Consider the following 16166-nt stretch of genomic DNA (forward strand, 5'->3'; position numbering starts at 1 on the left):
CCCAGAGGGCTTACCGGGATGAATTACGAACACGTCTAGTTGAAATGACGTACGTTTCGATTAAAATTATCGGAATGAAGGGAATGAAAGAGATGGGGGATTTAATATGATCTAAGTAATGTTACATCATTTGTTGTTTTGGACTGGTTTAAATTTTTGAGATAATCTAATTACAGTTTTTTCTTTTGAGACTGAATTAAGGGTTTGTAATTACGGTCGGTTGAAAAAAATAACGGGTATAAATGGCGCGACGCGCAATTATTTTCCGTGGTTTTTCCTCTGCGGGAGACGTAGCACCTGCGGCGAAGAGATATTTTTTACTTATCGCCGCGGGCGTCGCGATATAAAGTAGTGCAATTTTTACGCGAAATTTCCAGCCACTCTTTCGCATTAATCTGCCGCTTTATCTTAATGATTCTTGGGCTGGAGTTGTGGTCGCAGTCCCGCTTTAAAACCGTGCGGAAGCAGAAAAAGAAATTAGAAACTCCGCGTCGAACAGATATCAGTGTGGGCTATGGCGATTCCCGTATAACCGATCCCCTCTGTCCTATGCGTGTCTTTTCTATTGAAGAGAAAGAGAGAGGGAAAAAGGAAGCGGGCACATCAACCGTTATCGGCTCCATCCGTTCCCGGAGATACGGTGACCGGAAACGCACACTTTTATCTCGACGACTTTCTATTTTGTAAATGAGATGCTAACGACTTTTAATATCTAAATTCCGTCTCGGTGCTAGGGAAATAAAGTCGCGCGCGACAGAAGATTAGCCGGAATCGTGGACGTACGGGCCGATCCTTCGGGAAACACGTGAGAAAATTAATTGAATAGATGGCGCGATAGCAGCGGGGGCCCGGCATTGTCAGGTGTTATACCGCGTCCTCTTCGGCCGACCTCCCTTCGTTTACCTTCTTCTATTTCTTCGTACCTCCTCCTCTTTTCGTGAGACGGCCGGTGCTCTTACTTTTTTCTACTACATCCAAACGGATCAGGCGCTAATCGCGATCGCTCGCCGAGGGAACTTCCCCGGCTTGATCTTTATCTGGTACGCCATTAGGCGAAATGAAGCGTCATTAATAATGCGCGGCCCAAACCTCATCCTCCAACCACCTTCTCTTTTTCCTCCTTTTTTCTCGTTCTTACCATTGTTATACCTACGACAATGCGATCGATCCTCCGATAGCAAGGTGTTAATTTTGTTACAACACTTGGATGCTTCAGGCTTATAGTTTTTAATAAATATCAAGGTGTAAAGAAAAAAATATCTATTATTGCTATTTCACTGTCTAAGGGAATCTTATTCTTTAAATAGCTGATGAATATAGAGGAGATCCAAATGTATATATGTTTAGAGAACTCCGTGAGCAGCTCATATCCAATGTGGGCATGCCCTCACTCCCTGGTTTACCACGCAAGATTGACATTCTGTCAATGGTTTTTACAGGAAGCTGCTTTTACCAGAAACGGAATGTTCAACTTCCATAATAATCATGTGTGGTGTGACGAGATTCCTCAAACCGCCGCTGTAATCAATAACGTTTTAGTCTAAACATCTGGTTACACACTTCCTAGACTTTTGGAAAGCTTACCGTTAAAATCGGAGATTAAATCTCTTGCGGTTACGAAACATCCAAACAACACATTTATTTTGATCTGGGTAGGTACCATCTCCAACCTTGAATCTTGTATTCTTCTTGATATATCATTTTCTGATGGAGTACTTCGCAAACAAGGTAACAAAGACCGTTCTTAAAATAAAGGCACGACATCTAAGTAATTGAATAATTTCTCCAAACATGAGCATTAAATAATTTAATACACCTGAACATTAACTTCACAATCTTGGAAAGATTCTTCCATTCTTTCCTGATGGTCACAGTTGCAATCTCAAACGTTGTTTAACACCACAAAGTAGAACAAGACATGCATAAAATGATTATAACATTTTATTATGATATTAGTCCTATTTAAATAATATGACATTTAAACATTTTGTGACTACTTTAATCTTACGAAGAAGGGTAATTTCAAAGTGCATTAGCGATTTCCAAAGTCACGAGTGGGGCCCCCGGACAGATCCCGGGCTGATTTACGACCCCTCGGGCTCCTCTCACCTCTTGCGATACTGAATATTCATGAGGCGAATCGCCGTTTGAGATCTTCGTCTGAATTAAGAATTAACGTTAGCGACTGCGCTGTCTCTGCTGTGCCTTCGCGATACTGCACGCTTTGGCAACTCAATCGACTTGTTAGATAACGAAGGGTGTGTGTGTATATGTCTTGGATTTCTGAGAAGAACATTTTTTCCATTCTCTTATACGAGATGTGTTTTAATTTTTTTTTTGTGTTATTTTTTTTGAATTAACGATTTGATTTGTTGTAGGCGATACCGTTGAAAAGTTACCATGCAGTATAGAGTACAAAGAAGAACCAGAATCAAACCGAAAAGGTAAGATTGATTATGTAATGAGAATAAAGTTTTGCAACATAAATTATTATTTATAAAACAATAATACTTGGTCTTAATACCTCAAAACAATGCTTCTTTAGTGACGAAATGAGATTAAAACTTACAGTTACGTTTCTCACCTTGAGAAAACGCAACGAGAGATCATCGTCTTTTGGTTAAATCCTATCGTGAATGAAGAAAAAAAGGTGAGACTAGTTTCTCGCGCTCCCGTTTTCCAATCGGCCGGTTTGACTTTCCCGCGGTTTTCTTCGAGCTCGAAGAGTAGCAGAGATCAACCGTCTAAGATAAGATGTAATGACCCCATCGTTACTACTTTACAGCAGTAGTAAACGTCAAATTTAAAAGTCGGCGGTTTTCCCGAAGACATCAAAGACGACGTACAAAAAGATTAAAATTTTCGTAATTATTAAATATTAAGTGGATATATTCATTATACGTGGAGTTAGATAACGCTTAACTTGGACTTTAAGAGCTTTTATCGGATAGAATAATTAATTGCAATCTAACGATCTGTAATTGTTAGTAATAACACGTTGGGCAGGGTAGAAAATACGTGCGATAATTATACAAATTAACTACACGGCGATTAAAATTTATTTTATAGCTATTACGATTTTATTTTTGGATAGTTATTTTTTTGGACAAGAAATGAGAACGTCTTTATCGCGAACGCACTAAGAAGAGTGAACAGACCAATGAACCGAAACGGATTCGTCGAGTAAGTTCGGAATGAAGCAATCCTCTTAGAATTCCGTTAATCGCTAGTGACGCCGGGCGTCGACCGATTATCGCCGTCGCGACGGACAAAGCGTACCCCGGAAACCTTCTGGTGACATCACGATTAGTTCGGCCACCGGAATCGCCGGTTGTAGGTCGCGGACTCAAATTGCCTGCTGTCGTAGAAAGATAAAACAACCCCTACCTTACACTCCATTTAATCCTTCAACTAGATGATGTCCAAGAAGTGCTAAATTAAGACATCACAAAAATCATTTAAGAAAATATTATTTTAATTTTATTTTCCATGTCGCAAATTTACTTCGTGTTCTTCATGATCGTCTAAACGAGATCTGAAACGTAGAGAGTAGCACGATCCTTCGAAGTAACCGAACCCTGGACACGGCACACGGCACTACATAAATAGAGCGGTAACAGGCCGATGGGACGATACGTCGATCAGGGGGCCAATTGTAACGTTCCGCCGCCAATAATTACCGCATTTAAAGCGGACATTAACGCGTATGCACCGGCGCTTAGTAAAATATCCTAGTCAATGATCTGCATATCTTCGGGCGCCTTCGAACGCATAGCTTACGCCGTGGACCGGCTACGGTTGGATAACGTGACGTTTATTTGAATTGGACATTTCGCTTTGAAGTCGCCTTAGCTCCTATCTTGATTCCACCAACTGTTCTCGATTAAATATATGTGTAGCGGTTAGAAATATTTAACGCTAAGCACATTCACTAACAGTTGTTGTAAATTTGTATTTACTTAAATAAATATTTTATATTTTTTTCAATTTATTTGACAAATTTGCTTATGATGATGATGATGATGTGTCATGCCCAATACCATACTATTCAGTGGGAAAATATACGGTGAGTTCATATACACCATCAAGCCCTTAGATGCCCTATACTTAATTCGGAGGAGTAAAATGAAAAGTTGAGAGACGTCTCTCAAGACGGCTCAAGTCGAATCGTTACTTACCGGGATTATTATTCCAAAAATACATTAAAACCACGATTATTTATGGGTTTACTGAATCTTGACAGGTACAAACCTAACCTCAAATTTTTTTTTTAATTAATCTTTTTAAATACCCATAAAATTAATATTTAATTTAAGAAATGAATAAAAATTGGTATAAAATTAATTTTTAATCGAGTTGTAAGCGTTTTCATTTAAATTTCAAATAATTTTATTAAAGAAAATAGAATAATTTTAAGAAAAAAAAAAATAGGTTGGTACCTAATTAAATTGAAATAGTAACAGCAACGTCTTTTTTTTTGCAGCGCCATCTCACCGTAGGAAATACAAACCAATTAATTCATTTTAACGTAACAATTAATTAAAAAAATATATTCTAATTATTAAAATTAGTAAGTATATTTGTAAATTAAAGAGGAATTATTTCTAAATTACTACATTTCTACTTCTATCGGGTTATATTTTTAGCACCATCTATCCGTTGACAGCAACAACTGATTATTAGACGTTTGTGTCATCTTCTCTTTAGGTTAGAACATTTTCCATTGCTCAAAGAGTGTGAAATATAGCTTGAAATGAAACTTTGAAACTTTCTAGTTCTAGTGTTAGTTCTAGTTTTAAGTGTTGTGCAGCGCTAGACCAAGGACTAGAATCATTCGGGTTTAGCCGTCTTAAGAGACGTACGACTAAACCTAAATGTTTCTAGTTCTAGGTCTAATGTTAGTTCTAGTGATAGTGCAAGTGTAAAACTAGAACTAAAACGTCTTAGGAGATGCACTAGTTCTAGGTCTAGTGTTAGTTCTAATTATCTATTAATCCATCCGTGAAATTAGTAAATGAAGAATCACTAAAAGGTCATAAAAACTACATTCTTAGATAGTTTAGAACTTCCATGTAATGTGGCATTTTTTTAGGGAATGACCATCCCTACATTTTTAAATAGATATATCGAGGTTTACCCTATTTTGAAGGTAATGAAAAAAGGAACACAACCCCATAAACCAAAACTCGATATCTTAATTCTTTCAAGAATTATGAGGGGTTGACTACCAAATGGGAATTGAGTCAAGGTGCCTTCGAAAGAAGGTTGGATTTCTGTGAAATAATACGTGAAAAATGTGATGTTGACAGAAATTTTCTTTTGAACGTTGTTTTCTCTAATGAGGCTACTTTCTACTTGAATGGTAAGGTTAATAGGCACAATTGTCGTTATTGGAGTGACGAAAATACACGTTTAATAAGAGAAGGTCATACTCAGAGGCTGCAGAAAATTAATGTATGGGCTGGTATTATGAGAAAGAATGTAATTTGTCCATTTTTTATTAATGGAAATTTAGACGGAGACGGATATCTGCAACTGCCATATATCTGCCCTAATGGTATTGACCATAAGTGGCTCCAACAAGATGGTGGTCCTCCATATTTTAGTCCGACTTTTTAAGCCGTACGTTTCCAAACCGTTGTATTGGTAGTAGAGGTGAAATTAAGTGGCCTCCACGATCTTCTGATGAAGATGAAGACGCACGGTTAAACCCGAAACTTTCTAGTTCTGTCTAGTGTTAATTCTAGTTTTATACTATCACTATAGAGCTAACACAAGACCTAGAATCATTCGGGTTTAGCCTAAGAAATTTTTCATCAAAGCATTTTCCAAAAATAAAATTTTTATCGTTTTTGATAATAAATACGAACGTAGTGACTCCACATCAATATAGCTTTAATATGACCCTTTTCCCCCACGTGGGCGTTCCGTACACGTCCTGTCCCTCTTCTGAGGACCTCCGTATCTCACATTCGCACACCATTACCTACTGGTGATATTAGCCCGGTTGCGATAAGACTCCAAAACCAACCCTTCCCGCCTTTTACTTTGTCACTTGACTCGGGTCGTCTACATAACGACCGTTTTGCCTTATAATCTTGTTACGGAATAAGTATAAGTGCTTAAGTACCTTACTAAAAATTAGTTCCGACTAAACAGAATAATAGGTCGTAACTTGAACGGGTCTTTTCGCAACCGCGTACACCGTAAGTCTTAATAGCCGTTGATTACACGGAATCGCGTCATTTTCCGGCATGGGAGGCGCCGTAATAGAAAAAGATGCTTATCGGTGGCTTGATAATAAATGAATTAATAAGCAGACGGTGGCGGAACGCGTATTAATTGGGTTGGGTTGGTGGTATCGAGCGCGTAACCGAGGTAGTATCTCACAGATTAATTGGACCATTATAATAGATTTTGGGAAGCGATTGCAACGTTAAGTACGATGGGAATTTCCCTGATGTATATGGTTTGACGAGAGAAGAAACTTTTAAATATTCACACGTACATAAAATCATTATATTTTCTCGGTTAACAAAATGCTTTCTTTCCATGGTGTGCTTAGTATTTAAAATTTCGAAATATCTAGTTAATATATGCGCTTAATTTTTAGTTTTTATAGGCGTTTGCGCACGCAAAACGACCGGCCGCGACACATAAAGAGCACAAATAGGCGCGGTCTAAGCGCTCCTCCTATCGCGTAAGTTATTTTAGTAAATGTAACACGCGGTACCCAGAGAGTAATACCATAGCACTAGCAAAAAATAAATCTCTCGAAATTCATTACGAGATAAGGGTGGTGCCGCCTCCGCCTCGTTTTGTTACGTAACCCGTACAGATAGTGGCGCTAATGGCATAATTCACCGATCAGATGCTGATACGCGCGAGTTACTTCAAAGCGGGACGAGTAATTTAAATAAAGCGTACACTGTAACCGAAGGTAAATGCGCCCCCGCACTACAACCGCAGCCCGATATGCAAATAAAACGTCACCGGGATAAATGTTTGAGGAAAACCAATAAGAAAGTTTAGCTTGGGCAACGTTTTCCCAGAGTGGGTATTAAAAGGGGCGAGTACTAATAGAAAACTTGTCTTACGAAAGAAGGTCGAATATCGGCAACCGACGCCTTAGTGCTGGTTATCTTGGAGCGGGATCGCTCAAATGGTGGCCCCATTTGCTTTATCACTGTTTTATCCCCTATCGAGACGTTGTCGGCAATAAAGTTCCCATCTCAGACCCAGTAATTGACCGGAGCTTTGAGATTTAACCAACGACCATGGAGATAAGTGCTTAAAAACTCTTTCAAGAATAGTTTTTAAAACGACAAATAAAAAATAATGTATAAGTTAATGAACAAAATAATCTTTAATATATTTACATTATTACTTTTGACGCGTACTGTACATGTGAAAAACTTTTTTCTCCAAAATGGTTTGTATTTTATCCATGAAACTAAATTTGTGGTTATAGATGAATAACACCAAATTTCAAGGTTTGAAATTAAGGTTTTTTGAATCTCAAGTCATACATTCTTTCTGCTAAGCCGAGGCTCAAGCAATATGTGTTGTCAAATATTTGTAACGATACGGTATCAAATGTACCGCCTCGGCCGCAAGTTTCGGTTTAATCAAGTAAAATTAAACAGGATGTTCCTGTAAGTATGCAACCACGGGATCAATGCTATACAGGTGTCCACAAAGGTTATTTCCTTAAAACTTTTTTATTATGTCGTAAACCGTTAAAATTTCCAACTGATTCTAAAAGCTCATTTCATTTTAAAATAATTTTTACTCTTAGACATTTTTAATTAGACGCATCGTTTTAAAGTTATTCACAAAAAGATACAACCTCGTTGGAAAATGAAAATAAATCGTAAGTAAAGCAGTAAAGCAATATGTCAAATTAATGGTCATCAATAAAAATTATTTTTTCTAAACACACAGTATCAATAGTTAATTTTTCCATCATAGTATGGCAAAACATTTAGGCATTTTTTAATTCTTGTACTGTCGACAAGTGGTATGAATACAATTGTTGTTCGTATGGCACACGCCAAGACGTAGTTTTCAATATTCCGAAATGTCCGAGCTGTTGATACCCACATTATCATCAGTTATTTGCAATATAATCTCACCACTACGTTAGCATTGCCTAAACACTCTCCCAACGTTAAAAGCATGTCAGTTTGCTCACTAAAACTGAAATTATTTGTCATTTTAAACAATTATTACCGACTAACGAATGTTGGGTAATGATTTGACAGTTGCTTTACTGCTCCAGTTACAATTTGTTGTTATTAATGAAAACATTTCATAATTGAGGTTGTATCTTTTTGCGAATAACTCGAAAACGATGCATCTAAACAAAAATGTCTAAGAGTGAAAATAATTTTGAAATAAAATAGGCTTTTAGAATCAGTTGCAAAATTTTAGGGGTTTATGACATAATAAAAAAGTTTAATGGAAATAATCTTTGTGAACACCCTGTTAGCATTGATCCCGTGGTTGCATAATTTCAAAACTGATCTTAAACGATTTTTCATGATAAAATTGATAAAATTGCAATGTTTACCAAATTTTATCTTTCTCAGACAAACCATATTGAAAATAATTAAGAAATCTTAGCCATTTATCCAAAAATTTGTACACGAATCGTCATCATTTTAACTCTAGTATTTGTGATTAAAATTATGCCATGACTTACAGGAACACGCTGTATATGTTTTCTTCTAAGCCGAGGTCGCTTGCGGCCGAGGCAGAAGCATTGTATGTTGCTCAATATTCTTTGTGTCAACCTCAGAACCTTAGAAGAATGTATTTGTATGATTAAACCAAACTCGCTTGCGTAAATATTGTATTGCATTATCAGATATAGCGTCTCGGCCGCTAAAGACCTCGTCGTAACCACATGAAATCGTTTATTCTTCGGTACAAGTTATCTCGAGGTCATTAGCGACCGAAATGTATGATTTTGCGATGTGATATCATCATAATATGATTGTGTATGAGAGATCACAACTGAATGGTCGGAATTTGAGATGCCCCAAAACTGTTCTAAGATTATCCTAGCTGGATGTGTAATGATTACGAGCCAATATGTCAATTTTTATAATCTCTAGTAATTTTTTTTAAAGATTTTTCTTAAAATGAATTAGATTAATGTAAGTTTTGTTTTTCTATTTTTAATGTGCGATTTTGCACGCATTGAGCTGGTTTAAACAGTTCTGTAAACGAGCTTGTGCGATAAATCGCGTCCTTTCTAAAACGGACAGCGCCGCGAACCGGCTGTATTTACGTACAAATCGGCGTTATCGATCCCTGTTCGAGCTAAACGGCGGCGTTCGCGGCCGGCGATTGTCGGATTCTGGTCGTTTCCTGAAAAAATCGGCACAGCACTCGCTCTACGTTCGCCGATTCTCCATAAATATCGTCCCCCGTTCGATTTATCAGGTAAGCGGCTGGAGAACGCATCGCAGCATTACAACGTCCATCAGTTCTCTCTACGTGAATACAATCGATTGGCCGGATCTGATCTCCTCCGCCACCGCCGCCTCTCTTTCACCAACCCATCGGAAGGGATAAAGGACGCACGGCTCGTGTTAAACTAAACTCGTTGACCGAAAAAACCTCGTAAAAATTCACCGTGTCGCTTTCGCGTACATCAAATTTTATGCATGTCATGTTTTTGGGTAGCGACGTCCAAAAAAAAACGCATGAGAATGACAAGTTATCGCTTTATCAAAGAAGTCTTGATGCTTTGTCGGCACTACCGTACGTTATCAGCGTACCAACATCACGGATTCGTGAGGTTCTTCATATTTGCTTAAAAACATTTAAAAACAAGAAGAAAGAGTTGAGTACGAATTAGTTTCTTTGAGTGAGACAACTGTTAAAGATCGGCGTTTAGAAATGTTACTTTCAATTAGTAGGTCGACAATGACGAAATTTTGACATCGGCATCCGATAATATTGACACACATCCAGTTCGAGGCGAGGTCGAAGTTGCGCACCTCACGATACCATCGCGTACCAGATCTTATCGACTTCTTCGACCTCCATCGCCATAATAAACACAGCCTATCGACTTCGATTAACTGTTTAAAACTGAACACGTAGGCGGATTACACAAAGAAAAAATTCACGACTTTTTTTCATAAATAAATAAAATATTAATCGTAATTTTAACAAAACTATTAAGCATCTTGTTTCTGGGAAGTACATGGACGACGATGTTCAAACGAAGAACAACCGCGTAGAACACTACAACACAAGCCCAACAACACACGACACCGCCATCGCCGTGGTGGTACCACGTTACCTCGTCGCGTCACATTAATAAGCAATACCGTTGTAGGATGTGCGTGACATTGTATGGATATTAACTTGACCATACGTAGAGATCGATAACGGACGATAAGAGAACGAAGGTTCCCCGTCCTCTTCGTTGTCGTAACCCTACCTACACACACACACACACACACACACTCGTATCGTACGAGTTGTTCGTTTTGTAGCCCCATCTCGTGACACCGACAAGTTAACATGTGTTCCTCGTGTCTTCGGCGTCATAACGAGAGATTTTACGCGGCACAAGAACATCCCAAACGATCAAAGAAGCAAAGGAAGTTAACAATTAATGCTGCCCTCTCCTCGTTATCGCGTCGTACGGCTGCGTGTCGACGATGTTTCATTCCGAGAACGACGACGAAGAGGTCACCGGAATTATAAGGGTCGTATCTCGACGTAAGGTTCCATCAAATGCCGATACGGAATTATTTTGTCATTATCTTATGCTGGTACCGGTACCAAAGCTTCCTCTTTCGTTCTCTACCATCATTTCTCACTTTATGTCAACTACCGTTTTAATCTATTTAATTGATAGCTTTATTTTATACAGTATCTACCAAAAAGTTAGCAACAACCTGTTTATTTTTTTGTTTTTTTGGTTTCATTGCACCTATATTTCTGAAATTTTGTTTGTATGCCATACAAAAAAGTTTTATTACATATTCAAATTATACAAAATAGATTGACTTTGATAAGGATTGTTGATACCTAGATACAATCAACATGATTTTTTGAAATTTCGCATTATTTTGATTTATAAATTTGACAATTTCTTCATTAATATTTTTTTCACGGAAATTTCAATAATATTATCTTGTAGTTTTTATATCATATCATAAACTAGAATCTTTAAGCTTCAATTTAACATATATATCATATCATGATTCTTAGCAATACAGTCAATATGATTTTTTGAAATTTCGTGCTATTCTTAATTTGTAAATTTGACAGTTTCTTCTTTAATAACCTTCTCCTGGAAATTTCAATAATATTATCTTATAATTTTTATATCATATCATAAACTAGAATCTTTAAGCTTCAATTTAACAATCATATAATATCATGATCATTAAAAATACAGTTGTTATGATTTTTTGGATATTTCGTATTATTTTTGATTTATAAATTTGAGATTTTCTTCTGTAATAACTTTTTCCTTGAAATTTCAATAATATTATCTTATAATTTTTATATCATATCATAAACTAGAATCTTTAAGCTTCAATTTAGTGTACATATCATATCATGATTCTTAAAAATACAGGTATTATAATTTTTTGAAAATTTCGTATTATTTTTGATTTATAAATTTGAGATTTTCTTCTGTAATACCATTTTCCTTGAAATTTCAATAATATTATCTTATACCTTTCATATCATATCATAAACTAGAATCTTTAAGCTTCAATTTAACATATATATCATGATTCTCAAAAATATAATCGACATGATTTTTTGAAAACTACTTTATTATTGATTTATAAATTTGACAATATCGTCTTTAATAATTTTTTTCCTGGAAATTTCAATAATATTATCTTATAATTTTTATATCATATCATAAACTAGAACCTTTAAGCTTTAATTTAACAAACATATCATATCATGATCATTAAAAATACAGTTGTTATGATTTTTTTATATTTCGTATTATTTCTGATTTATAAATTTGATATTTTTTTCTTTAATAATTTTTTCCTTGAAATTTTGATAATATTATCTTATAGTTTTTATATCATATCATAAACTAGAACCTTTAAGCTTCAATTTAATATACATATCATATCATGATTCTTAAAAATACAGGTGTTATGATTTTTTGAAAATTTCGTATTATTTTTGATTTATAAATTTGATATTTTTCTTTTTAATACCATTTTCCTTGAAATTTCAATAATATTATCTTATAATTTTTATATCATATCATCAACTAGAATCTTTAAGCTTCAATTTAACATATATATCATAATTCTTAAAAGTACAGGTGATATGATTTTTTGAAAATTTCGTATCATTTTTAATTAGTCAATTTGGTAATTTTTTCTTAAGTAACTTTTTCCTGGAAATATCAATAATATCATCTTATAATTTTGATATCATATCATAAACTAGAATCTTTAAGCTTCAATTTAACATATATATTATATCATGATTCTTAAAAATGCAGTCGATATGATTTTTTGAAAATTTCAAGAAATAATTTTTTGGTCATCTTTACAGATTTATTTTTTAATTAAATATTAAATTGATGCAGTTATAAGATTTTGGTTTTCTTATCATAACGGTATTGTGAAGGTCGTTGGGGTCTGTGGTGTTGATTTATCAGCGGTAATAAGTCCGGTAATTGCATGTATAATTTAACAGTGAGCGTTGTGATAAGGGCATATCGAAAATAATAAATTCTAATTTATGCCGGTTCGTTCTCTTCGTTCTGCAAGCTATTTCGGTCGCCACCCGCACCATAAAAGATTTTCACAAAGATTTTCACCATCCATATCCATTGACGTGTTATCTTCATCCAATAAATTCAAATAAAAGCAAATCCGTAACGAACTTTGCCCGGTTTAAAATAATCTTACGATAAGGTTAATATGCAAAAATATACATTTTTAAAAATATACGATAAAATTGCAATTTTTGGGTTTTATCTAGTGAAAAGAAATAATCAGGACATTGACTTGAATGATTAGCAAAAAAATAACTTGAAATTTTGAATTGAATAAGTATGAGTAATAATCATGATTTTAAGAATGATGGAAATTTTCACGGCGAGTTTTGTGGGTGTGAGGAAATATAAAGCGAGTGAGAGGGGAATACCAGAGATTATCTCTTTAAAATATCGGACATATTGACGTCGGGTGCGCGGCGTCGGTGACAGCGTCGCGACGTCGGTGCCGTAATCTTTTCGGTCGCAGTCGGCGGGCGCGCTAGAGAGAGGAGAGCCGGAGGTTTTATGCGGTTGCGATAAGGTTTTCAGTTTGTCCGCGTTCGCGATCTCCCGGTATAATGGGGCGTCGCTGGCACTGAGTGATAGCGAGCGGACCAGGACCAGCCCGGCTCCTCGACACCCGCCCTTTATGAAAACATATGAAATATATTCAATCTGCGGGGCGGTGATAAGCCGCCGCCACCGACGCCGCCGTCGACGACCAAAACCCCTCTTCCAACCCAAAACCCCCCCATTTCGCTCGGCCCTTTATTATAAGAAATCAATTCCATATCTTTCACACAGACTTTCCCAACCATTCTCAACATCAAAACCTACCTTCAATTCTCTTCATCAAAAACTTTTTTTTAACTTAAACGTATTGTGTTAAAAGAATTATATAATTTACTATATACGCCAAAAAATGATGTGAGTAAAAATGTAAGCCAAATTAATGTTGAGAAGCACTGGCATACATTAACATTCATGATTTGTAAGATGATATGCATCTAGCTTAATAATTATGACGATTAAAACATTTCCACATAGTAGTCTATAAATAATCTTGTAAAGTAATAAACTAAAAGGATTTCCTACATAAAATATACTTATTTAAAGTGTTGGATTACATAATTTATCATCCCGCAACATTGTTGTATTAAGTTTAAGTTACATTGAAAAACGTTTTACACTTTACGGTAAAAGATTTCTGTTTAGTTTCTGATAAACGAAATCGTTTTAAAGTCAGGTTCGTAGCGTAGGATATTATAATATGTATTACGTTTAAATGTTGCAGTCGACGGGGGCGCGTCGCACAATGGCTTTGTTGTGTACGGGTTGGCGATAACGAATCTGAACGCGACGACGATAAGGCGTCGGTCTACGGGGTCCGGGCCAGGGGGGCGAAGAGAGAGAGAGAGTAGCCGTGTCCGCGATAAGCGCGTTTCAAAATGGAATATTCGTGCTGTTTGTACGCCGAGAGACCTTATCGCTGCAGATATCGGCACCGAGTGACTGAACGCTTCGGGCTGCTATCCTGGTTATCGTCTCACCCCCAGATGAGGATAACATCCCAAACGCTAATTGGGAACACCTTTTATTTTTATATCATTTCACAAAATCATTTACGACATAAACAATATTTAAAAGAAAATCTATTATTATCTTAAGAATAGACACGATTTAGCAAAAAAATTACATTTCCTTCATGGACCAATCCGAATTTGATCATTATTAAGATATCTTGATGAAATCTTCACAACCGTACTTGAAAATCTCTCAACCTCAATTTCTATAACATAATGAAGATAATTTTCGAGATCATTTTTAAAAAATCGCAAAAAATTGAATTCTTAAAATATCTTGATGAAATATTTAAAATTTATGACAATTTTCGTGTTTAACTGATGGATGTTGTAAAGAGATTAGTTGAATCAATAGAAAATTTTGACAGAAATGACACTAACAAGCAGATTATCTACTACAGAAGAAATTAACACAGAATTACTAAAAAGTGGCTATGTGTTATCTATTTTAATTTGTTAAATATTGCTGGCACAAATGCGATAGCAGAAAAGGATACTACCGAACAACCCTTAGCAAAACGTGGAACTTGCCATTTAAGTATAATAAAAAAAATACGTACAACAGCGTCAATGAAGTGTTCAAAATTATGTTAATACGGACCTGTTGTCATAAAATTTATGACACGCGCCTGCTCATGTTATAAAATCGGGCGCACCCGTTCGAAGGTTAATAAATAATAAACCAAACCGTATTTGAAAATCTCTATTCACCTTTGAGATAATAATTTTTAAAATCAACCTTAATTTCTATGACTTAATGAAGACAATTTTCGATAATCATTTTTAAAAAATCGCAAAAAATCGAATTCTTAAAATATTTTGTTGAAATATTCCTAATTTATAGAAGAAGATATGTACTTTCTCATGAATCAAACCGCATTTGAAAATCTCTATTCGTCTTTGAGATAATAATTTTTGAAATCAACCCAAATTTTACGACTTTATGATGTCAACAATTTTCGACCATCATTTTTAAAAAATCTCAAAAAATCGAATTCTTAAGATATTTTGGTGAAATGTTCATAATTTATAGAAGAAGATATGTACTTTCTCATGAATCAAACCGCATTTGAAAATCTCTATTCGTCTTTGAGATAATAATTTTTGAAATCAACCCGAATTTTACGACTTTATGATGTCAACAATTTTCGACAAACATTTTTAAAAAATCGCAAAAAATCGAATTCTTAAGATATTTTGGTGAAATGTTCATAATTTATAGAAGAAGATATGTACTTTCTCATGAATCCAACCGCATTTGAAAATCTCTATTCGTCTTTGAGATAATAATTTTTGAAATCAACCCGAATTTTACGACTTTATGATGTCAACAATTTTCGACAAACATTTTTAAAAAATCGCAAAAAATCGAATTCTTAAGATATTTTGGTGAAATGTTCATAATTTATAGAAAAAGATATGTACTTTCTCATGAATCAAACCGCATTTGAAAATCTCTATTCGTCTTTGAGATAAGAATTTTTGAAATCAACCCAAATTTTACGACTTTATGATGTCAACAATTTTCGACAATCAATTTTAAAAAATCTCAAAAAATCGAATTCTTAAGATATTTTGGTGAAATGTTCATAATTTATAGAAAAAGATATGTACTTTCTCATGAATCAAACCGCATTTGAAAATCTCTATTCGTCTTTGAGATAATAATTTTTGAAATCAACCCGAATTTTACGACTTTATGATGTCAACAATTTTCGACAAACATTTTTAAAAAATCGCAAAAAATCGAATTCTTAAGATATTTTGGTGAAATGTTCATAATTTATAGAAGAAGATATGTACTTTCT

The 16166-nt window shown here is 35.2% G+C and overlaps 1 protein-coding gene across 2 annotated transcripts in view; it reads left to right on the plus strand.

The window, feature by feature from the left end:
• Window positions 1-16166, plus strand: part of LOC111427810 (Zinc finger protein ush) — a 97773-nt gene that overhangs the window by 31445 nt on the left and 50162 nt on the right. For both annotated transcript variants that reach the window (XM_023063127.2, XM_023063128.2), the window contains exon 2: window positions 2379-2444. In XM_023063127.2, the coding sequence (XP_022918895.2) occupies window positions 2379-2444 (66 nt within the window). The remainder of the gene's footprint in view (window positions 1-2378; window positions 2445-16166) is intronic.

The sequence above is a fragment of the Onthophagus taurus genome, chromosome 6 (assembly GCF_036711975.1).
Source record: "Onthophagus taurus isolate NC chromosome 6, IU_Otau_3.0, whole genome shotgun sequence".
Classification (NCBI taxonomy): Eukaryota; Metazoa; Arthropoda; class Insecta; order Coleoptera; family Scarabaeidae; genus Onthophagus; species Onthophagus taurus.